We start from the raw sequence: 26,257 nt of genomic DNA, 5'->3' as shown, positions 1-26,257 counted from the left end.
CCTCTTGCAAAATCCTAGGACAACTGGGTTGATGAAATCACCCCCCGGAAAAAAAAATTAAAAATAAACATATCCGTGATTTGTCTTCTGGCAAAATATACAAAATTCCACATTTTTGTAGATAGGAGATTGGAACTTGTACTGAAGGGTTTTCTGATACGCTGAATCTGATGGTGTGATTTTCGTTGAGATTCTATGACTTTTAGGGGGTGTTCCCCCTATTTTCTAAAATAGGGCAAATTTTCTCAGGCTCGTAACTTCTGATGGGTAGGACTAAACTTGATGTAACTTATATATTTGGAATCAGCATTAAAATGCGATTCTTTTGATGTTACTATTGGTATCAAAATTCCTTTTTTAGAGTTTTAGTTACTATTGAGCCGGGTCACTCCTTACTACAGTTCGTTACCACTAACTGTTTGATAGTTAAAGTTAGCATAGCTTTCTGCAGCATTGATACTGTAGCCAGTCATCATTTTAGTGAGACAGAATATCGAAGAATCTCAAGCGTAATTTATAGAACTAATAAATCAAACTAGCAATTATAGGCAGATCCTTTTGAAATATAAAATAAAGATGAAAACAAAGAACGACTATTTTCGGACTATGGTTTGAATCTGAAAAGTTATACAAAAAAAATATATTATTTAGCACTTAGGCATTGACGTGTAGTAAGGTTGACTTAGGCATTTAAAGTAAAATTCTTGCCAGTACTTTTTTTTTCCTTACCAATAGTGCGATTATAGAAACCAAAGAAGAACGTGCATTATTCACAAATATACACTGACTCGACCAGGATGTGGCGTTTGCAAAGGCCACTGTTCTCCACATTTTACGATTTGGAACTGTAATTCACCAATAGTAAACTGCTCTATCTCCATGCCTAATTCTCTATTCTCTTTTACTCCATGGAGCAAAAAAAGTTACTTTTTTTGGTCTTATTATTACTTTAAAGACAAATATACGAAATGAGTATGATAAGAAAATCATTTTTTAACTATACACATAAATAAACTATGGTTATTAGTAATTTCTATCTAAAAATTATTAGTCATAACTAAAGATATCGCTATAAAATTAGGTATTATTAAATATTGATAAACTATAGAAACTAACATGATTATTGATGTATAAATTATGTTTCCTCTAGTATTGATTTAGCTACGGTCAGATGCATTTTAATAACTGGTTGATTTTGCGAAAAATTTTATTGCATGAAATTTGTTTTCTGGACTTAAAGTTAAATTAAAGCTATTTTGTTATGACCCACTGTCTTGGAGACAATTCTTCTTAGAAAAACAATATTTTTAACTGAAAATGAAACAATTGAGTACAAGTTACAAATAATCTATGAGTTGATTAAGACCAACCTTACAACTGATGTGGAATGGTGAATTTACAGATTTGGTTTGTTTATATCTATCTTTTTTCCATTTTATTCCTTAATTGGCTTAGTTAACTTAAATAATGTATCTATTGAACCTTCATAGTCAATAGTTAATAGAGTCAATAGGCACCAGTCATGACACGACATCAACTTGTTCGACCACTCGTTCCTGTCATTTTCTCATTACCACTCGTTCATGACAGTGGTAAATCATGACTACTGGTTCGACGCCACCTCTAAAGTTTGGCTAGAATTGGAGTTGAATTTTGTCTTTGCATATATTTCACGTCTCTTTATGTCACATTCACGTCCACTAGGATGAGCATTTGGTGTGCGCAACTTTAAAAATTTAATTAAAATACAAAATTTTTATATTAAATGAAATATTGAAGTTCAATCATAAAATGAATAGAAATTGCTCTTAGATTGAAAATATCTGCCTCCCCATCAGCTTCTTACTTCTTGCACTAAAGTCTAACTCGTATGCTAAAAACTGGCTTTGATGCAGCATGGCGTTAGTTAGTAAGTGCAAATGCCTTGTTTGCTCATTGCATTTCACAATATATAAATCTAAAAGTTGATTAAATCAAATAAATTTGTATTACCTACTAAAATTTATTAATCACTCTTCCTCCCACGTATAAATGCATCCTCCACAACTTTTTTTTTACTTTTACTTTAAAGCTCTTGCTTAGCAGGGACACAAGTGTAGACGGAACAGAACGTCAGCCCCGCTAGTCGTCACCACTGTGGCCTGGTTTGAGCGAGGGTAGGAGTTTCACAGGGGTAAATTTCCCACGCTGTGAGCTGATCGCGGATGATATCCTTCCATCTCATACGTGGTCTACCTCTGGGGCGTTTCCAGCCGTTTGCAGTTGAATCAAAGTCGAATATTAGTCGGGCAGGTGGTTCAGTGGGTAGGTGAAGTAAAATACAGTACCAACGTAATGAGCGGGACTCAAGCTGTTCACAAAGGGGTGGTAATATAAAGGACCAGATGTTATCTGTGTTCCATACCCTGTCGAGACACCTAACACTTTCGATTTTATGAAGGTGTTTTGTCTAGACAGCTTATACCTTCGCCATCTGTCACTGAGTCGAAGGCCAAGTCTCTGACAAGTACAAAATAACACTTGCTACCGAGGCAGAGTAGACACGAGCTCTTGCGAGACGGCTGACTTGTAGTTTGTGGAATATTGTTCTCATCAGGCAACCGAAAACGGGGTTCGTCTTTGCCACCCTTGCTGATATCTCCGCATCTATATTTTCGTTAGAGCCAACAATTGAGCCAAGGTAGGTGAACTGTTTTACTATCTCAAAATCTTGGCCATATATTTCTATAGTTGTCAGGAGAATGCAATGTGTCTTGTCTACAGAAAATATTTTGGTCTTGGTCCAGTTTACATTTAAACCAAGTTTTTCTGCAGCATATGCTAGCGTCTCCAGGGCAGTTTTGATGTCAGTGAGATTTTTGCATATAAATGCAACTTCGCCAGCGAAATCAATAGCTGACAGAAACTCTTCCAGAAGAATCGATGCCGAACGGATGTGCCATTAATGTCTTGTTGAGAACATGGTCCATGACACGGTTGAAGAGTTTTGGAGCAACAGTGCAGCTTGCCGAACACCGTTTCTAATTTGAAAATGTGATGAGAGCTAGCCATTTACAATGACAGACCTTTCTGTCCTATTGTGTAGTTCTTTCAACAAATTGACAATTTTCTTAGGTACACCAGCATATTGAAGATTCAGCCACAGTGACTGTCTGTCGACAGTATTGAAAGCAGATCGAAAATCAACAAAGGCAGTGTATGCCTTCCTTCTATATTCTAGAGTTTTCTCTACCAGCAGTCTAATTATACTCCACAACACTAATATTATAATCTTATTCCCCTCTTCAACGCCCCACTCTTTACGCTAAAGTTTGACTCTTTGTCTTAACTCTAATTTTTAAAACAATCAAAAACTTTAGCTTAAAGAGCGAGGTTCTGAGGAGGGGACAGTACCTTTCAAATACAGAATAACTTCTTTTTGTTTTAAGTTTTAATCTCGATCATTACTTTCAGTTAAAAATTTTTTTTTTTATTTAGTTATATAATACGGTTCTACAGATATTGTTAGTAAATGCTGTGCTACGGATCATTCCGTGTCATTCGGAAGCATTAGATGTTGTTTCAGCTTATAAGGTTGTTTTTTCTTTGGGTTTTTTCGACCCGCCAATCCAATTGTTTTGCCGCTAATGGTTGTGTATTATATTTGTGTATATTGAAGTTTCTTTTTTTTTTTTTTTCCTTGGATTCCACTTCTGTTTTGTTGTTTCTAAGTGGGTTAAAAATAAATTATTATTAGCTGATAATGCTGTTTTTTTCTGCGTTGTTTCCACCCGCCGATCCAATTGTTTTGCTGTTAATAGTTGTGCATTATATTTGTGTATATTGAAGTTTGTTTTGTTGTTTTTTAGTGGGTTAAAAATAAATTATTATTTTATAATAACTCTATATAACTTACAACTATATAATTCGAAAGCCTATGCAATCGATAAATTTGTTATAAACTTTTTAATAATAGTCGTTTAATAGATTGGAACATTTCTAAGGATTAAAGAGCGTTGAATATCCTGCGCTTTCTAACTTCAAATTCCGCAGGTTCTCCCCTTCATTTTACTAAATCCATAATAATAAATTATTTGACACGATCAATTCTCAGAATCCCCCTCACTGTCGAGCTAAGCCTCGTTTACCACGCTTAAGCTTAGCTAAAATTCATCCTTTTTATTCTGCCTTGGTTTTTTGACAAATAATTTGTTTTCTAATAATGTTTTTTTATTATTTTTCTTTTTGAGCTAGTTTTACATCAGCATTTGAACAATTAAAAGAAGATCCATTAACATGATGAATGAAAATTTTGAAGCTTTCGAAACTAAAAATAGGGGTAAGAAAGATCAGTAACTGCCTAGAATTATCACTTATCTAAAGAAAATATCTCAATAAAGTAAAAGTCACAAATTGTAAAAAAAAGGTAAGTAAAAAGTAAAAAAAAGTAAAAAAATGTAAAAGAAACATCAGATTCCTTATTTCATGCTCTTTTTCTATATAATACAGTGCATACCACCGCAAACCTCCTTCTCGTTCCATATATAGCCCTAATAATATATTTTTCCTTTGTTCAGCCTGGTAATACGCCCTAGGTCCTTCGTTGAACTAGATAGGTTTTTCCACAGTCTTTAATTTATCTTTGTGATTGAGCGAAAAATTTACCATTATATTAGTTTAAATAAATTTATAAAGTGTATAAAAATGAAAGGAAACATGATAATAAAATTGATGGAAATATGCAACATATTTGTGTTTTAGTGTTTTCTTTTGGATTGTTATATATTCTAGAGCTACGTGCGGGACAGCAGAGGGGATGGGGTGCATAATCACAAAAGCTATCATAATATTTGGAATGTGTTTAAAATGAGGAACCTTATGGCGCTACTTTTATTTTATTTAAATTTTTCTTAAAAAAAAGCAGTATTTCCAGACTGTGGCCACAAATCAAACCTGGTTGATCAAAACAACTTATCTGACTTTTGAATTTTCTTTCAAGCCTTTTTCCAGTCCTATCGTATATTGTTACTTCGTAATTTTTACTAAGATTATATTTCTAGGAGCTGAAAATCATTTTTTATCAAACTTTATTAGCAAATCTAACAAATAGGATCGATGTTGAAAAAAATAGTCAAAATTTGAAATTAGATATGCAAAAATAGATAGTACAGCTAAGTAGAATTATTAGTTTCAATAAAAAAAAAATGATGGAAAATCCATGATTTCTTAAATTTCATGTAGTTCACAAATATTTTTTATTAGCTTCCTAAACGTCCATTGAATTAGGCGGATTTAGCAAGCTATCCGATAAATTAAGCTTAACTATAGCTAGCCTTATCTAGATTCAGCAAAATCTACTTTTACTAAAATTATAGAATCTCCTTTCATTAAGACCAGTTTCAAGCAGTTTTTACAGCAATTCTTTTTCCGAACTTTTACTTTTATAATTTCCAGCCAATCAATTCGTTTCCGAGGATTGTTTGGTAAGATTGTTTTTTAGTAAACACTCCTGTTTCCAGAAGCTAACAGAGACTATCTACCAAATATTGTTAGTTGATAATTTGACAACAAATTAATAACCTTCAATCTTTACTTAACTGCCCGTAGCCTCATTGAAAAATAATCACTTTCAGCCTTATCTATCATACGACTATGATGGTTCCAAAGTGACTCTTCTCAATCTGATGGTTGACGTACCGAAGACATAAAAATAAGAATGCTTTTTGCTCAGTGGACGTATCTTAGGTCTATTCATACATGAATACATGTTTGAAAGTTGTGAAGTTTTTATTACAGACTCACATTTTCACCAGTGTTGTCATGTTGAACCGTTAAAATAAATAGAAAAATAAACGAGTGAAATTTAACAACACTTTTTATATGTTAAAACTCAGATATTAGCATTACATTGCTTCACAGAGATAGCATCACCTTCAGAGAAAAGCTCCAGCTTCTTATGCTATTTAGTGCCACATGTTCTTAGGCTCGGTATGCTGGTTTCTATCAAAATTTTTTTTTATTATGGCACCCTCTGCTACCAAAATCTCCAGCTTCTTATGCTAGTTGGTGCCATATGTTCTTAGGCTCTGTTACCAAAATCTACATAGCTGCATATAGAGATCGTTTTCATTAGAAATAAATCCCATTTTTTTTCTTTAAGACATATATGACTGTGTACACCTTTGCTAAATTAGTTCAAACAAGCGGATGTTATTTTCACTGTTCTTAGTACATTGAAGTTCTTTTAATAACAATAAAATCAGAAAACTCATACGTTTATAAATGTTCAAAACTTGAAACACCTGTTTTAAGGCAAAAATAAAAGGGGATGAAAAATAAGAGCTTACCACAATCCTACTTTCATTTAATTGTTTTGGACTGAAGGACCTAACTAATGGAACTGACTCGTGCGTGGGTAGACTTCGAATGCTTCCAGCTGATGGTGGCTCAAGAACAAGAAACTCAGTAATTTTTTCTCCATAATACGGTGTCAATGCAGTAATATCCTCTGGTACTAACGCATATTTTCCTCCTTCTCTTACATGAAGGATGCGGGTTGACAAATATATTATTTTTGGGATAATTTCCATGTTCAGGACCAGCCCTTGGAGAGTGGTTATGCCTGAAATACCAAAGTGACAAAAAAGAAACAGAGAAAATCTAATGGGAAACGCACCACCCTATCACTGAACCACCACTTTCTTTAGTTCAATTCAATTCAATTTATTTATAACCCATCATTTACAAAAAAAGAGGGCGTAACGCCCTTAAAATGGAATTAAACAAAAAAAAAAAAAAAAATAAGCTATAAATAAATACAAATCAAATAACACCAGGAGACAATCAAATAAACAATGCGGACCAAGGATGAGATACAATCAACATAGAAGAATGAAAATCTTGCAGCCTTTTATTAATAACACATATAGACGAAACTAGGAGGAATTTATTCATTAAGTAACTATTTCCAGTCCAAGGAGAGTAACTAATAAGGAATTTAGCATAACGAAAAAAATACTCTACGAACAGATAGTTTCTAACGTTCACTAAAAAACTGTCGAACTGGACAAGAAGAAAGGAGATGAGGTACAACTAGGCTATTATAAATCATGGCAAGATTCAATTTATCCTTGTGTTTAATATTAGATACAATTGAAGCATAAGCAGTTCTCAATTTTTCTTCCAAATTTTAGAGGGATAACTTCACAGTTTATTTCATATTTTTTTCCAATAGGTATTCCAAGGTAAACTAATTTTTGAGAAAGAGGGACTTGAGCATTGGCTAAAGATAAAAAAAATAGGGCCATTTGTCTGTTTAAAATTGAAAGCTACAACAGTAGTTTTTTCTACTTTGAAAGAAAGTCCAATATCTTCCAAGATATCCAAGATTTTGAGTCCAGTATCTTTATATTCATAATAAAGCTGATGAAACGTGTTTTCATGCCCACTATAAGTAGGCTACGGTGTAAATTCAAAACATCATCTGCAAATGTAAACTAAATCCAGGGTAAGTACAACTAAAATTAACAGAATGTAAAACAGAGTTATTAAATAAAGACGGTGAGGTAAGGCCACCTTGACAGACAGAGATCCCCCCTTTAACTCTGCCTTAAGGTGAAGGTACATATACAGAAGGCAATGTGCTACAATCGAGTACTGGGCTCTTAGAATTGGTGATCCAGTTAAAATTATTAGTTAAATTGTAGTTATAAATGTCAAAGTTAAAATTCTGTTGGAACCTCATCTATTATGTAGCATATTCAATTTTATCTATTTGATAGTTAAATTCAATTTCTTAGTAACAGGTGGATACAGCTAAATACGAAAAAAAAAACATGAAATATAGTTAGGTACAAAATCATCTTCTATACGATTTTCTTTCCTTGAATTTTGAAACAGGTGATAAAAAGCAAAACTAAACATTAACCTTGATTCCAACCTAACACTATTAAAAAGATAGTCCTTTTTTTTTACATTAAATAAAAAAAACAAGAATTTTCAACTGAAAGTAAGGAACAACATTAAAACGTAATAAGAACTGAAACGGCTGCCGCTGCTTCAACATCTGCCCCTGCTCTTTACGCGAAATTTTTTTTTTGTGCTTTCAAAAAAGCATATTGTTCTAATTTAACGACTGTTGTGTTTCGGGAGTCATCTTTAAAGAACTGGGAAAAATTCAAACTTCAGCGTAGAGAGCGAGGTGTTGAAGAGGGGTAGCCCCTTTCATATACGTAATGTTGTTTGATAATGGTAAAATAATCGTATAATTATTCTTCTCTTTCTTCCTACTGGCCATAGACCCATTCTTGTTTTAAAATTTTTCTTTTTTGTTTATGGAGTATTTGTTGGTTGTAAAGTAAGTAAAGAATATGTGGTGTAAAGTAAATAAATAAAGAATATTTAGCGGCGTCCGGCAAGCTAGACAACCTAAATTAACTTAACAAACCTTATTAATTTAACGTTACCCATACTTAACATCCTAACAAAGTTCAATTGGTTTTAGAGTTAAATAATACACTAAAGCACAGAGCAACAGAGGAACTACTTTTAAACAAGACTGCTAGTCAAAACTTTTCGCTTCTTATTTCTGTCTTAAAATTTTATACAGAAACAAGCTATCAGGTTGAATATAACTTATATTCCTTTTTACTGGCTCAAAGGAGCAAATTTTAGGGAGCCAAGCAATTAGGTCAATTTCCACAGCCATTTTAGGTAAAATGAGGTACTTGGCCACGTAAAAATTAGGTTTTCAATTTCATTTTCGCATTCGCCATCATTATTTCATAGGAAACGACCAAATAGTCAAACAACCTCTTAATTGTAACAACCTCTTAATGTAAGCCATGTATATATGTATATATATATATATATATATATATATATATATATATATATATATATATATATATATATATATATATATATATATATATATATATATATGTATATATATATATACATATATATATATATACAACACACGCATATATATATATATATATATATATATATATATATATATATATATATATATATATATATATATATATATATATATATATGTCATAAACCATAAAAATCAAAGCATACTTTTTACCCGGAATTATGCAAAAATAATTTCTCCCTTTCTCTCTGATTTAAGTTTATGGAATTATGAAGTAATTATGCTTGGAATTTATCTCCAGTGGAGCCGTTCAAAAAATGAACACCAGCTACTAAACAAAATGCTCCTTAGGTTTTCTATTTTCTTCATTATTTGAACCTTTGTTTACTTTGTCGCTTTTTGCAGTCTTTTTTATTTCAGTTTTTATCATGGAGATTTTTCACTTAAACTTCTAATCGTTTTGGATTTCCCAAGAGAGAAAAGCTATGAATTTTTGTTCTGTTAGACAACTTGTAATGTTATTAGATAGTTTGCTAGACTCTAGAAAACTAATAGATTTAACTCCTAGATAGCAAACATTGTTTCTCCTTTAAAAAGGTTGGCTTAAAAATAAATAAAAAAATCTACAAATAAGAAGACATTCTATTACTTTACCTAACTAAGAAATATTGAGGATTTTTGGTTAAAAATTTTGAGCGTTTTGAGAAGAGCCCAAAATTAAAGCACATTAAGCGGGAAAATAATAAATTCAAATTTTAAGAGACCTAGTTTGGAAGTATAAGGTTATGTTGAAAATTAGAATTAAAATCGTTTAAATTTATTTCCTTCAGTAAGAATCCAAAATTAATAAATTTTTAAGCGATGATTTTAATTTGGGCTATATATTTGCATTTGGGGGGGGGGGGGGGGGGTAGAATATAGCGGGTTTGCATGCCTAATATATTAGGTATAATTATTCTTTATGTTATGTAGTAAGAACTTTTTTCTAAAATCACACTGTCCGACACCTCACCTCTACCCCTACCACTAATGTGCAAATATATAGCACAAAATATACGTTTTCCGTCCATTCTCTCACTTCGCTTTGTCTTGGCTCACGCTAAGCGGAAAGAAACTTAAAAAAAAACTGGTTCTGCAATGCGTTAATGAATGAACAACTAGAGCGGTAGGGTGTAGATCATACAAGTACCTAATAATGATAAAAAGTTTTTCTGACGGAAAAAGAAATAAAAAACAAAACAAATTGGTTTTAGCTTAATAATAAGATATTCGCGAGCAAGAAGTTGATTTAGTTACTCTACGAAATTCCTAAGGTTAGCTGCAGAGGAGGAGTAACAAGTTACCGCCTTTGAGAATAATTGTCTTCACCAGATCCTAAGGATAAGCTGAAGCGACCATGCCAGCAATGATGAGATCCGTACCCCTACGGGCCAGCCAGACATCGTCTCTGTTGTAAGACAATGAAAATGGCGATATTTTGGACATACCCTTCGCATGCCATAGACTTCCAAAAATGCTGCTTCAGTGGTAATTAGAAGGCACACGTCACCATGGAAGAACAAATAACACATTCCCTGGGCATGACAGAAGAGCCTTTCAGACGAGTTTATTCCAAGTTTTGGAGGGCGTCTGTGCAGCGGCCCACTTAAGGAAAGATTAGGGCCTACACACTGACACCCTCCGTGTAACTGCCGACTCTGGAGGAATTAAGGTCTAAGGTAAGGCTCAGAAATACTTTTTATTATTGGTGAAAGAGTGTTTTAAAATATGGTTTAGTCACTTAGTTATTTGACTAATAAGAATGTGTTTCTTCTTGCTTTGTTTTCTGTTTACAAAATAAATACTAGAAATTATGTTGTACACAGAATGCTTTAAGCATATGAAATATGCGCTGTCACTACATAAAAAAGGGACCACATGTATTTCGTTTGTCTTTTTTGGTAAGAAAGGACAAAACTTTTTTTTGTCATTTTTGTCTTTTTTTTGTACATTTTTTGTCATATAACTTGCTCCTTTAAATAATTTGTATTTATAGATGAAGCGTACTAGTTGTTACGCTTATCATTCTTCATTACAGTTTTCTCCCTTTGCTTCCCCGAAACCAGCCTGACATGGAAGACTTCCCAGTAAAAGTATGTATTTCTTTAATGCTTGTTTTTTTAAGCTCAAAAACTGGTAAAGATAAAGAAAATCTAGAAAGCAGCTGTTGACATATCTAGGTCATGCTTATATACACATTTTTCTTTTTAACGTTTAGAAATGAACAGCAAGTGATAAGACTTGCCATTTCACATCAAAAAACGGTAAAAGGCTGTAAGAAATTCAAAAAGCAACGGCTGACACTTCCAGGTCAAATTTATGGATACATAACTTTTTTTTTCTTTTCAGATTTTGAAAGGAACAGCTAGTTATATTGTATGTCTTATGTTTTATTCAGAAGATTTTTATCGAACTTTTTGCCTATGTAAAAGATGGGACAGTAATACTTTCCGTTGTCTCTATCACTGAAAAATAATAACAATTTACGGAAATTTATACGAGAAGGGTTAGAAAACATATAAATTTCGTAAGTCAATTTCAGCGTGCTTCTGAATTCTGAGTTTTGACAAATGATGTAAGCTAATATTTTTAGGATTAATTGTACCATTCCTAAAAGTATTTCACTTTAGCCCCCCCCCCTAGTGTGCGAATATATAGCCCAAATTATATATTTCCATGTTTTTGCCATAGTTCACTGTTATTTAATACTCGTAAATTGGAGCAACTTAACCCATGAGTAAATAGTGGTATAGGTATAATGGAAAAAATCAGTTTTTTCTTGAGAGCAAAAAATGGTTTGTAGCACCGATAAACGAATTAATCTAAAAACTGGAGCAAAGATACGCTTTGCTTTGACAATGCTTTGACAATTTGCTTTGATAGGTTTTGAAAAATTTGTCAAAACTCAGCTTTTCTTGAAAAATAGATATATTTACGTTTTTGTAGTTTTAAGATGAGTCATGACTCCATAGTTGTACAGAATTATAAAACTACAAGCTTTTAAATGCTTTTACAAGCTTTGTAAAACTACAAGCTCTAGGACACTGATGTTCCCAGAGGCATATATGCAAAAAACTAAATTTTCCTAAAAGAAAGTAAATACCAACATTAAAATTTTAAAAAAATCAAATATATGATAGGGGAGTAATATTCCTTAACGAAACTCTTTACTACTACTACTACTACTACTACTACTACTACTACTACTACTACTACTACTACTACTACTACTACTACTACTAATAACTCACTACAGCACCAAGCCGCCTGAGGCCAATACAGCTACACAAACTCCTCCTCCAGCCTAATCTATTCAAAGCCTCCCTCTTTACACCCTCCCAAGAAGTTCTTATTTCCTTTAGATCTTTATTTATGACATCCTCCCAACCCAGACAAGGACAACCTGCTTTCCGTGTAGCCTCAGATGGCTGGCAAAAAAGGACAATCTTCGTAATCTGTCATCCTTCATCCGCAGAACATGGCCTAGCCATCTCAACCTTTCTTTCATTATAGCCCTAAAAAGCGGTATTGAACCACATTTTTCGTACAACCTACTGTTTGAAATACGGTCAGTCAGCCGGGTACCCAGAACAATCCGTAGGCAATTTCTATGGAAAACATCTATTAAATTTTCATCTACTTTTCGGAGCGCCCATGCTTCAGAGCCATATTTGACCACTACCATCACTGTTGCCTCCAATATTCTAATCTTGGTTTGCTGACTTATCTTTCTATTCTTCCAAACTTTTTTTAACTGTGAAAAAACACCCTGAGCCCTAGCTATTCTGCTTTTAACATCTGCGCTGCTCCCACCATCTTTACGCTAATCATTTAAACGAAAGTTTTTTCTGATGGAAGTTAAGAGCCAATTTAAAACTTTAAACGAAAACAGATTTTTTCTTCGCAGTCTAAGCAACGTCTATACATAAAAATAACAATAATATGGTAACTGATTTTATTTTGATATGTTTGTTACATTAAGCAAAAGTTAGATCTTTACTGAAAATAAATAAATAATTTATTTAATTATTTAAATAATTATTTAATTATATTAAATTAATTATTTAATTTAATTATAATTATTAATTATTTAATTATTTAAATAATTAATTTATAATACTATAAAGAGTTCTTTATATTTGTACTATAAAAATTATTCCAAAGCGCTTTATTTGTCAACTCTACAAGAAATGTATATTGTTTTGTGTTATCAATAACTGAGAAACCACCTCAGTAACCCTGCCTCACGACACATAGCCCGGAACTCTATACCAGCTACAATAAGCTTGGGCGACAGGCTTACTAAATGTCCCTGCAAAAAAAAATACAACAGGAACTAAGAGCTCATACGGCACATGTGACGAGGTCGGAAGAGCCAAGAGCCATGAGCTCATATGGCATGAGGTGTAGCAAATTCTGTGAATCACTAAATTGATTTAAAAGGGAAATCAGAGGCTTATTATCGGTAGGGATTTAAAATAAGAGCTCTGAGACACACGATCCTTCTAAATATCAAAATTCATTAAGATCCGATCACCCATTCGTCCATTAAAATACCTCATTTTTTCTAATTTTTCCTGTCCCTTCAGTTCCCCAGACGGTTGAATCAGAGAAAACGACTTTATCCAGTCTTCCTGACACGCCTACCAATTTTGATCGTCCTAGCACGTCCAGAAGCACCGAACTAGCCAAAGCACTGGACCCCTCTAACTCCCCCAAAGAGAGCGGATCCAGTCCGGTTACATCAATCACGTATCTAAGACATTTGCTTATTCTACCCACCAAGTTTCTTCCCAATCTCTCTACTCTTAGCGTTTTCCAAGATTTCCGGTTTCCCCCTCCAACTCCTCCAATCTAACGAGATCTGGTCGAGATTTAATATAAAATCTCTGAGACAGGAATTCCTTCTAAATATCAAACTGCATTAAGATCTGGTAACCCGTTTGTAATTTAAAAATACCTAAATTTTTATAATTTTTCCGAATTAACAACCCCCCTGCTCCCCCAATGAGAGAAGATTCAGTCTAATTATGTCAATCACGTATCTAGGACATTTGCTTATTCTACATACGAAGTTTCATCCCAATCTCTCCGCTCTATGTGTTTTCAAAGAGTTCCCGTTTCCCCTCCAACTCCCCCAATATCACCGGATACAGTCGGGATTTAAAATAAGAGCTTTGAGACACGAGGTCCTTCTAAATATCAAATTTCATTAAGATCCGATCACCCATTCGTAAGTTAAAAATGCCTCAATTTTTCTAATTTTTCCGAATTAACTTTGCGACCGAATTAACCTCTTAAACTCCCGCAAAGAGATCGGATTCAGACCAGTTATGCCAATCCCGTATTTAGAACTTGTGCTTATTTTTCCCATCAAGTTTCATCCCAATCTCTCCACTCAAAGCGTTTTCCAAGATTTCCCGTTTACCCTTCCAACTCTCTCCAATATCACCGGATACCGTCGGGATTTAAAATAAGAGCTGTGAGACACAAGTTTTTTCTAAATATCAAATTTCATTAAGATCCGATCACCCATTCGTAAGTTAAAAATACATCATTTATTTCAATTTTTCCTCTCCCTCAAGCCCCGCAGATTGTCAAATTGGGGAAACGACTGTTATCAAGTAAACTTGTGCAGGTCCTTGACGCACCTGCCAATTTCCATCGTCTAGCACGTCCTAAAGCAATAAACTCGCCAAAGTACTGGAAATCCCTCCCCCTCCCCAATTCCCCCAAATAGAGCGGGTCCAGTCCAGTTATGTCAATAATGTAACTCAAACTTGTGCTGTTCTTCCCATCTAGTTTCATCCCGATCTCTCCACTCTAAGTGTTTTCCAAGATTTCCTGTTTCCAAGATTTCTGTTCCCCCCTCCGCCCCCCTATGTCCTTAGATCCAACTCGAATTGAAAATGGAGCACCTGAGAGACAAGATACGTCTATATATCAAGTTTCATTAAGATCCGATCACCCATTCTTGAGATAAACATACCTCAATTTTCATGTTATCCAAGATTTCCGGTTTCCTCCTTCAACTCCCCCAATGTCACCAGGTCTGGTCAGGATTTTAAATGATAGCTCTGAAGCACAAGACCCTCCTAGGTATCACTAAGATCTGATCACCTCTTCGTTATTTTTTCTATTTTTTCCGAAATTACTCCCCCCCCCACCTCCCGTAAAGAGAGTCAATCCGGTTTGGTTATTTTAATCACGTATCTAGGACTTGTGCTTATTCTTCACACCAAGTATTATCACGATATCTCCACTCTAAGCGTTTTCCAAGATTTCTAGTTTCTTCCCCAACTTCCCCCAATCCCCCAATGTCGCTGGATCCGGTCAGGATTTAAAAAATATTTCTGAGACACGAGGTCCTTCCAAAAATCAAATTTTGTTAGGATCCAATCACCTGATCGCAAGTTAAAAATACCTCTTTTTTTCTAAGTTTTCCGAATTACCGAATTAGGCCCCCCCCATCTTCCCCAAAGAGAGCAGATCCAATCTGGCTATGTCAATCACGTATCTAGGACTTTTGCTTATTCAGCCCACCAAGTTTCATCCCCATCTCTCCACTCTATGCGTTTTCCAGGATTTCCAGTTCTCCCCCTCAGCTTCCCCCAATGAAACTGGATCCGGTCGGGATTTCGAAAGAGGGATCTGAGTTACAAGATCCTTCCAAAGATCAAATTTCATTAATATCCAATCACTCATCAGTAAGTTAAAAATACCTCATTTTTTTCAGATTTTTCCGAATTAACCGACCCCTCCCCCCCAGATAGTCGAAACGGGGAGACGAATATTTCTAATTCAATCTGGTCGGGTCCCTGATACGCCCGCCAAATTTCATCGTCCTCGCTTATCTGGAAGTACCCAAACTAGCAAAACCGGGACAGACAGACAGACCGACAGAAATTGCGATCGCTATATGTCATTTGGTAAATAACAAGTGTAATAAAAACTCGACAGCTGAAACGCCGACAAATGTCAACACTTTATATACCATTAATGGCTCTAAAGCATCTTCATTTTTTTCATTCTTGCTTAGTAACTCACTAGCTGAGAAATAGTAAACAAGGATTCTCTATGAATGTTTGAACAACAGAAGCAGGTAACCATGATTCGCTGCATTAACGGTTCTGGAATATTTGTACATTTTAACAATTTGAATTGTTAGAGATTGGAATAATTAAGGAAAAATAACACAAAATAATAAATTATTTAAATTTTTGATATAACCTAGGGCTATATCAAAGCATTGAGGGGATGGGAGAGTAGGTGGGGGGCATTTATGCTCGAAAAGATTACAAAATCTTATAAATAAAGATTTTCTGATTGGTATGAAACAAGCATGTTTATTATACAGAGTTTAGATACAAAAGTATCAGCATTACCGAAAGTAGTACGAGTATTGTGGAAAAAATTAGTGTAATTTCGCGTAATCTTCATATTTGGTAAATAGCAAGCATTTAGAAACGAACAACCTGTCTTTTAAATGCAAACCCCCATTACCTACCAGCAAATTTTTTTTTAGATTCCTCAGCAAAAGTTGTGGTTAGAAATAGAATTAAGAGAGAAATTGCAAACCAGTTGAAAACCAGTCCAAGTTGAGTAATAAACTTGGGTGTCACCATTTTTATACACATTGTGCCAACATCATTCTTTACTTAGGCAGCGCAAACGCAGCCTATAATACACTCGATTATTACACATGAATAATGCTATATATAATGGCGAAATCATTAATAGAGCATAGCTTGAAGATCTGAGTCAAGACCACTAGGAAAGTACTCACTTTTAACATTGAAACTATTAAGATCCTTTTCTTTCTGCTAGCCAAATAAAAATGCCAACTTTTAGCTGACAAAAAAAGTCAGCAAGAATTTTTGGAAGACAATTAATAAGGTGGGAAAAACACAAAAAAAAGAGAAAAGGAACGGAAAAAACCTCATCATAGCCTACTAAAATAGTCAATCCTTGAAGATTTTTATAAGAAACAAATAAAAGGTTCAGCCATTAGCCTTCATTCCATAAATTTTCAGTAATCTACTAGCACTTGGAAAAACGGAACACATGAATACGCTTGTTTTTGTTTTCTGGGATGGGGACGAATAAACCTCCCACCAATAGCTTGTGACATATGCATTTTCAATGGTGCAATTTTTATTTCGATTGGACAATACACCATGTTCGAGGAACTTCAGGCTCCTTTAAAAAATGTTTTATAATCAAAATGGAATATAAATGACGACCGGGACAATCAAAGAGAAATTACAGACTGGGACACCGGGACACAAATAACGACAGGGACACAGGGAATATAAATGACGACCGGGACACAGGGACACAACTACAACGGGGACGCCGGGGGGCACAGGGGGATATATAAATGACAACCAGGACACAGGGAATGTTCGATTAGCAATCACCATCAACAAAGCTCAAGGGCAATCATTAGAATAATGAGGTAAAGATCTGAATACGGTTGTTTTTCCCATGGACAATTATATGTTGCATTTTCAAAAGTTGGTAAACCTGACAATCTATTTATATGCACAGACAATGGGACAGCAAAGAATAATATATATTCGCAAGATATAAGTATATAAGGCTTTGTATATGACGTCATTAAAAGATGACACTACAGACCGGGACACCGGGACACAAATGATGACTGGGACACTCAAAGAGGAATTACAGACCGGGACACAAATGACGAGCGGGACACTGGGACACAGGGAATACAATCATTAGAATAATGAGGTATAGATCTGAATACGGATTGTTTTTCCCATGGACAATTGTATGTTGCATATTCAAGACTCGGTAAGCCTGAAAATCTATTTATATGCACAGACAATGGGACAGCGAAGAATGTTGTATATTTGCATGTTTTACGTAGTTAAAAACATATATATATCTATCTATATTTACAGGTGGGACACAGGGACACAACTACAATGGCGCGTAACTAATATGGTGCGTAACGACTTAAGCGCGCAGGGCTCTTGGGGGGGGCGAAGCACCCCCACGAACTAGGTGTTGGGGTGGCGCGAAGCGCCACCCCAACACCTAGTTATAAATATAATTTGCTGCTAGTCTCTCATCAAAGTGTTTAGATGGATATTCAATCTTTTTTCGAAAATGTCAACAGATGAACTTTTAAAGATAACTTTCTCAGGAAGAACATTCCACATCGAAGTGCAGCGTCAGATGAAGCTTTCTTCAAGTACTCGTTGCTCAGCTTGCCAGCCCCAAGGTAATTAGACCTTCGTGTCTGTCCTGTTTGTTGGACAATTGAATGCACAATACAAGAAAGCTCAAGAAAAGGAGATGAATTTAGTACTTGTAGAAATCATCCATCAACCCTACATCAAACTTCTCACTTGTAGACTGGAGAGTACTATTTGATGTGATTATTAGGTTTTGGTTAATAGTGACCAAAATTTGTTACTATTACTATTTGCTATTACTACTACAAACATGTTGGGAAATTTTAAACATCCAGGTAAGTGGTTTTCAACAATGTTGATGCACCTCAATTTTTTCATTTCCTAGCTTTTTATTTATCCTAGCTTTCTCCAATCTGAAGATTGCATTAAGAAATTGAATTTTTTTACTATATCCCTCTTTACACTGCCACTATCAAGACAAATTTATGAAATCACGTAGATATGAACATTAGCTCATAAACGAATAATTAGAATAAACGAATGGCAATATAACGAATAATATAACGAATAAACGAATAATATAACAAATAAATTATCTCTTTGCGATCTTCCACTAGTCTGTTAGTAAAGAATGAAAAAAAAGGAAAGAAGTATCGCTGCTACCCATGCACAAAAATCATTCTTTTCTTTCTTTCCAAGATTAGGGGCCGTACACCTTCAATATCGAGTTTTCAAATAGAGGAATTTCAATGGCGTACTTTGTTTCTTCGGTTAGTCTCATGTTTAACGGTTTTTATGCTCTTTTTTGGAATTCTCAAACATTCTTATTGATTGTTGAAAGCTATCGTTTTGTTAAATGAGCCACGAGTTTCTGAATCAGTGTTTATAGGGTAATATTTCCCACTAAGCAGTTTCTTCAAAAACATATTTCTTAGCATGTTTGCAATTGCTGTAAATGTTGCTGCAGCCATGAAAATATTAAAGTGAGATAGAATCTTTAATAACAATGTTTATAGACCGATTGGGCTTTTTAATTTTTATTTATTAAAATACTCCACTTCAGCAAAAAAAAATGAAAAATTATCCATGCAAAAAAGATTGTAATTATCAGCTGGCTGTTCTCTTTGTATTCTTGTTGCATTCTAACTTGGCGTAGTGACATGGGGTCAAGAATAGAATATTTTTTTTTAAGATTCAAGGGGATTCAAAACCATAGAGAATCAGCCAATCTCTTCCATTATAAGGTTTTTTAGTTTGTCTGGCCAAACTATCTAGAAACGATTGGGTGGTCTTGCCCTAGCATGTAGGGCTTATATAAGCGATCCGAACAAACGGTAAAAAAAGACTAGAAGCCGATACCTACATTACCTGAAATTTTAGAAGAACTTCGTAACTTCTCTTTTTTTGTGTTGGAGATAAAAATTTTCAGTTTTGGTAAAACTAATATCATTAGAAAGTGTGAATTTGTTGTTTTTGGCCAATTGGAGCATTTTTATTTTTATTAATTCAGGAAAGCTTAATGTTTAAAATATTTTAGCGTACATGCCAGGAAAATACTCAAAAATAGCCCCAAAAAAATGGCATTTGATCAATTTGGCAGCTCTGCAGTTTTTCTTTGGTGCAATTCGTTTTGATTAAAAAATTATCGACACAATTTAATTATCTTTTGACACAAATTTAATAGTCAAAGAACAAATTTTCAATAGGTTTTAATGATAGCTAGTCTCCTGGAAAAATTTACTAATGGGCCTTTTGTCCTTGAGACAGTCTGCCGATGTTGAGGCTCAAAATATGATGTTAAAGGTATGGAAACCTCTTAATGTCAATCTTTAATTTAGATTGAAAAAAATTACTCTTCCATTTCAAAGGTTTTTCATAGTATTTTAAAACTTATGTGAACTTTGCATGTTTTATGTATGTATGTATGTTTTATATATGGAAACAAACATAAATGACAGTGCCAGGGATCATGCGTATAAATCTCATAAGAATTACTCAAATAATTCAACTGTATGTAAATACAACTATTGTATAAATATAAATTACAGAGAACCATTGTACACTTCATTGAACCATTAGAAATATAGTTGAGGCTTCACGCTGCCTCTTTCTGGCTTCAAGCCAGAAAAAAATGAAAATACCTACTGTAAGCATTTAAGGTTTGAAAGTGACAAGATCCACGTGGAATGACCCCCTGTTTTAAATTAAGGCTTTTTAGAGTCAGTCGCAAGGAATATAGAACTAACGACTCGAATTATTTTTTCAATACATTGTTAAATTATACGATTAAAATGAATAATACTGTTTATAATACTTTTATAATTATGATACTTCATATTTTATTTTATACTTGATCAATTTTCTTGTAATTTTTTAATTGATCATATTATCATTAATAATTTACATAAAAAATTAAAAAAAAACTAATTAATAATACTATAATACAACAATACTGTTAAAATCAAAACCACACAATTTTTTTTTTTTTTAGAAAACTTACCATTTGTAACATCAAAAACGACTTTGTCACTTGTCTTATTTGTTCCTGTCTCAATAAAACGAAGCTTCCCTTCATTTATCATTATCTGATCAAAAGAATCTACATCAACAGAGTATTTTTTAAAATCCTCCTCATAATCATCATCCTCTATTTCCAAGTACCCATTTAATGGTTGTGAAGTTACAACATATACAATATCACTAGGAACCACGTTAGGATGAAAAATATTCAGAATACTTTGGGAAATTCTTGCACTTGTTCCTTCTTGGACGATAAGAGTTTTGTTGTTACCAACTCTCAGTGGCTCCCAGTAACTCTCTGAATAAATTTTTATCAAGAATTCACCCTCAGTATAAGCCCCTTTTGCACCAACACGAAACTGAAATCTGTCACGTGACTTCCACGAGTGGTCATCGCGGTATATTAACCTGCCACGATTCAAATCTTCTTGTGTGAAAGAGTAGACTTTCTTAGAATCTATTTCAAGAGTTGCAGAGGGACCTTCAAGTATTTCATAGACAATATCCTGTGCCCTGACGTTTTGGTTAGTTGCCACAGTAATATTTTTCCCTGAAAAATAATTTTATCAATTTTAATAGAAATAGCATATACCTTCAGTCATCTTAGGTCACTTATAAGAGTCAATTTTTAATTGATAAACTTAGTTGATTATACTGCTTGATTTAATTACCTTAACGTAGAATTTAATTGAGTTATTGGAATAATTATTTGACTAATTTAATAGGCTATTTGATTTCAGTAGTTAGATCGATTAACTTGCTATTTGTTTGATTTAATTTAGTTTGTTCGAATGTTCAGATTAAAACAGCCTTACGGACTGCAAGACAAATAGCCTGTGTAAGACATATAATTCTTTCTAAGGTTCTTCTAAACATTCTCTAAGTTATAACCGAAATTGGTTATTTTTCTTAAGAGTGAGATATTGTTTCCCTTTTATATATTCAAGCTTGAATTTTGTTGGCAGATTAGTTTTGGGAGGTCCAAAACACGAAATGGTTTCTCCTCTGTGTCCGAGCCTAGATGTGCTGTAGATGAGGTGCTAGAGTCGAGTCGTTTTTTACTCTTTATATATTTTAACTATATATTTATTAATTTATATATTTATAATTTATAAATTTATAAGTTTTAGGGTATTTCTATATCTGTCCTCTTATTCTGATATTTATTTCGACTTAACCATTTCCACCATGTCAGTACATTTGGTTTATTCCCGGCCAGAGGTCAAGCAGAGACTAAGAGTGGCGATAGACATTTTGTTGCTGCCACACTTACAGGTCTTACTCGACACTTACACACTTCTGATATCATTATCAAATTCTGTTTATGCAGATGTTTTAAAGGGGAATCAGCAGGGCAATGTATTTCTCAGCATAACTTGATCCTCATTGTCCTGGTGACTTTCTATTTGAAAAGAGCTTAAAAAACACTTTTTGACAACTGTACTAGAAGCGTGGAAACGCCAAACAGGACCTTAAGGCGAGACAACGACTATTTGTATGTTTGACTTACATTCAATAATAAACAAATGAGAAGCTCTTTCGTAATCAGTCAATTGCTTTTTACGACCAAATATGACCTATTGTCTAATCACAAACTAGAGCCTAAAAAGCCTCTTGAAACCGGAAATTACGATCTAATATGGCCTGCCAGTGCTAAAACTAAATAAATTAGCCTAACAAAAGAGATTCTTTATCCGAGCAGAGGTTTTCAATTTTTACGTTAACCGTATTGACCAAAAATGTACAATTTTTACAAAAAAATTTTATATTCTACAAAAAGAATGCAAAATTTCCACTTTTTCTTTAAATATTTGTATTTTACATAATAACCCCAAATTTCTCAATAGCTTTTAAATGAACACATAAATACCGTAACTTCCATTTTCACTTGGCCCTTCAATGTTGAATCTGTATATCTTTTCTATTAGTATCCCCACCATTTGGTCTATAAAATTAATTTCTCTATTCCGAATCAGTCTCATTGTTTAAGTAGTAAAAGTGACGTTTAAAGATTATTCAAGACTAGAATTCAATATATACTGTTTTCCTTTTATGAAGTTGCTCCACTAGAGACTATGTATTTATTATCTATTTTAGATGAAGAGAAGCTTAATTCACCATGATAAGGGGGATTGAATTGTTGAAAATGAAGTAGGACTATTTGTAAATCAATAACCGAAAAATAGCTAAGAAATAATAACTATAATTTTTTGTGTTGAAAAATTTAGCTGTTTATTGTGAGTATTATAATCAGTTTCTTGAAAGTTATTATGAGCCATTTGTTACTTGTATTTAACATTAGTTTTCCTTGTTGTTCTTAAGAGTGCTGTTTGTATGTTTTTTTTATTTTATTTTTTTTGTACTTGCAAGAATTAGATACTCATTGCGCGTATTGCGCTATTATGAGTGTTATTTGAGATTTTTGAGATGTTTTAAATATGTATTATAAATTTCATCGTCGTTCACCTCAAAATTTTTGTTTGTTTTTATTTTTCTTTTGTTTCTTATTTTTCTAAGAAATTCATCTTTTAAAGATGAGTGTGCGTTATTAAAAGCGTTATGACAGCTATTACGAGCCGTTTATTATGAGTATTTATCATTAAACTATGTTGTCTTTCTCCTAGGAAATTTTTTTATTGTTAGTTTCTAGTTTTTCTTTTCATTTGTTTTTTATACTCCTCCGTCAAAATTAATGGAAGAAGAAATAGTTTATATCATACATGGTAAAGACTAATCTTGGTAAACCAATCACAACACAAATTTTAAAAAGAAAATAATCAAGAGAAGGAAAAAACAGACAACAGAGGACCTTGTTACTTTCTTTAAGATCAGAAAAAACCTGACTTATTACAAACTATATCCATTATATGGCTTAAATAACGACAAAGACCCAAATGTTTTTCCATAACAAACACACAACTTGAATCAATAAGCAAATTTTCTTAAGATAGTGTAGTTCAATTCAGTGAATTGAATATTCGCTGAATTAACTTCCATTGTCTTGAGAAAATTTCCTTATTGTTTGTAAGTTGTGTTTGTCATCTGGCTTGGGATAGAGGGGGGAATGTGCTTAGATCTATCGTAGTTGACTATGTATGTTTTTTTTTTTATTTTTATACCAACCTGTTATAAAGCTAAAGGCATTCTTCTTAATAATAATACCAGTATTATTGACAACCGTGACAAACGGATCAGACGCTCTAATTTCTAGATTTCCAGTCGTATAGAACTGACCGTCCGTCACCCACAGAGCAACAGTCCCAGCGGGGGGTCCATGATGGCGAAATAGTATCCGATCTTCGTTTAAGTCAGCTTGCGTGAATTGGAATAGCTAGAAAGAATGAAAAGGATATGTATTATATATGACAGGGTTGAAAAACAAAAATATTGGAAACAGGGAAACAAAAATATGGGGAATCATATTTTTTCTCATTTTGGGAAACAGGAATTCAAATTGAACAGCAGGAGAATTAAGAACAAAGTGGCATAACTCAAGGTACGATATCGTGCTACTTTATTTCAAACACGTAGTAAAAACTGGTAAGTTTAAGTATCGAGACATTGTTTTTATAAACGAGAAAGTGAAAAATAAAAGTGTAACCTGCTGGCTCAGAGATAAATATTGTTTAAGAAATTTAAAAAACTATTAAGCAGCCAAAAATTTTCACAAGCAAACGCATTATCTATTAAGACAGAACAATCGATTCTTTTCGTCTTTTAAGGTTACAGTTATCGCCAGGTCTCACACAGATTGAACGCACTAGTCAAATGAGATTACCTTGCCCCCTTTGGGGTTAGGAATTATACTACAATGCAAAATTATTTACCCAAGCCAACCTACTATTCCACTTTTCATTTCTCGAATTATATCTGGTATTGAATAGAAAAGAAGGATAAAGATCATCCAGAGCTATTACGGACGCATAAGGTGTTGAATCGACGTTTTAATTACTGGGTCTTTTTCGCTGGGAGAAGTAGCAATTCTGTCGTCCAACCTTGCAGCTACAAAGATTGATCCCTGGACCTTTTATTGCTAACCAGAGCATCCATGCACAGTGGTATTACAGGGCGTTGAATATACTTGACTCTATTAATAATGCCCAAACAACTCTTTTTCACTCTTCCCCAGTGAATCCGACCCAACACAGGCAACATCTCGTGAAAATGTTACCCATATTTTTCGGCCATCACGAGAACGTGTTGACCAGACGTCCTCATTGGTGCTTCATAGGCATGGATAACTAATAATTGAATTTTAAACAATAGAAATACATTGAAAATAAAATCAGATTATTGTTTACATTTAATGTGAAATTAAAATACAATTAAGTTACTTATAAGGGACTAACTTTAAAATAATTGTAAACCATAGGCTTGATGTAGAATTAGAAAAAAAAACTTCACGTTGTCAGGATTAAAATGGTATCATGACATGATTAATCAGTCACCCAAAGTTTTTAAGAAAATTTCCATGTTTTAGAATTTTTAATACTGACTTTTTTCTGAAAAGTTGGAGATTAAAAAGAAAACTTAGATCTTACTGGCTATAATCTTAAGACAATGTTTAGTAAAATTAAGTGCTTGAGATACATGAATCCTGACTGAGTAACTTGAGAACATCAAAGAACCCAATTAGATAGTTTATCCCCCTCAATGTCTGCATATAATAGCAAGGATTCTCTTCAATATACTTCTTGACTTGGCAAAAGCAGAGAGGAATTGTTGTTCAATTAATAGGGTTACAGATGTTTACAGCTCAGCAGCAACACGGGAAGAAACATTTACCTCTGTTCTGTTGTATTTCAAAATTCCACATATTAAACACTTTAGAAAAATTTGTAAGTGAGAAATCTTGATTTCAATATTTATGTTTATCAATCGGTTCAAAAAAAAAACTTTCTATTTTTGACATCACAAGTTAACTTACAGTAATGTAAATAGTCTATTTTGTATGAACAAAAATAGTCTGCGTACACCAATATGTTTAGGTTCGCTTTTTCTTTTTTTTTCTTTTCTTATGTTTTTTTAGATGTTTTCTGTTTTCGTTTTCTTTCATCATTTTTCTGATTATACCACCCCTATTGTGGATTCATCTATTCATCGCAAAATCTCAGACACTGTCTTACTCCACCATTGATGACATGCTTCCGATATGCCATATCTCCTCACATTACTCAAGATACACTCCGTACCACATATGGTACATTTCCACTGCACATGCTTTGTGCCACATGCTGTGTAAAACTATAGAAACTAGGCAACCCCTAATCTCTATATTGCTTCACAAGAAACGTTTAAGACCATTCAGCTCCATAGATACTGTATTTACTTCTGGCGGGGGGAAGAGGCAAGCTTAATTTGGTACAATACTATCGGCATACTTTTTGTGCATGATCAACAAACTATGACATTCTAATCGAGGATTTTACCAAAAAGAGGGAATGAAGATTTTCAAGTTTTTGTGAATGTTTTTGTTTAAAATATTGGAATACTCTACATATTCGGGAATTAAACGTACAATAATAAATTACATTTTGAGAGCCAAAGTTTTTTGTGAGCGTATGTATCGGAAATTGAGTGAAAAAGAAAAGCAATAACAAATTAGCAATTTCAATGATATTTTCAATGATACTTTACTAATTACTTTCAAATGTTTCTTTTCTTCAAGAAC

General features: G+C 33.6%; 1 protein-coding gene across 1 annotated transcript in view; it reads right to left on the bottom strand.

Annotated features, from left to right (window-relative positions):
- The window catches only part of LOC136033310 (chondroitin sulfate proteoglycan 4-like), a gene marked incomplete in the record, with an annotated part of 437,436 nt that overhangs the window by 35,453 nt on the left and 375,726 nt on the right, over positions 1 to 26,257 (bottom strand). Inside the window, 3 exon segments of the mRNA XM_065714084.1 lie at positions 6,327 to 6,601; positions 20,567 to 21,136; positions 23,710 to 23,917. Coding sequence (XP_065570156.1) covers positions 6,327 to 6,601; positions 20,567 to 21,136; positions 23,710 to 23,917 — 1,053 coding nt within the window.

This window comes from Artemia franciscana, chromosome 11 (assembly GCF_032884065.1).
Source record: "Artemia franciscana chromosome 11, ASM3288406v1, whole genome shotgun sequence".
Taxonomy (NCBI): domain Eukaryota; kingdom Metazoa; phylum Arthropoda; class Branchiopoda; order Anostraca; family Artemiidae; genus Artemia; species Artemia franciscana.
This window is presented reverse-complemented; position numbering and strand designations above follow the sequence as displayed.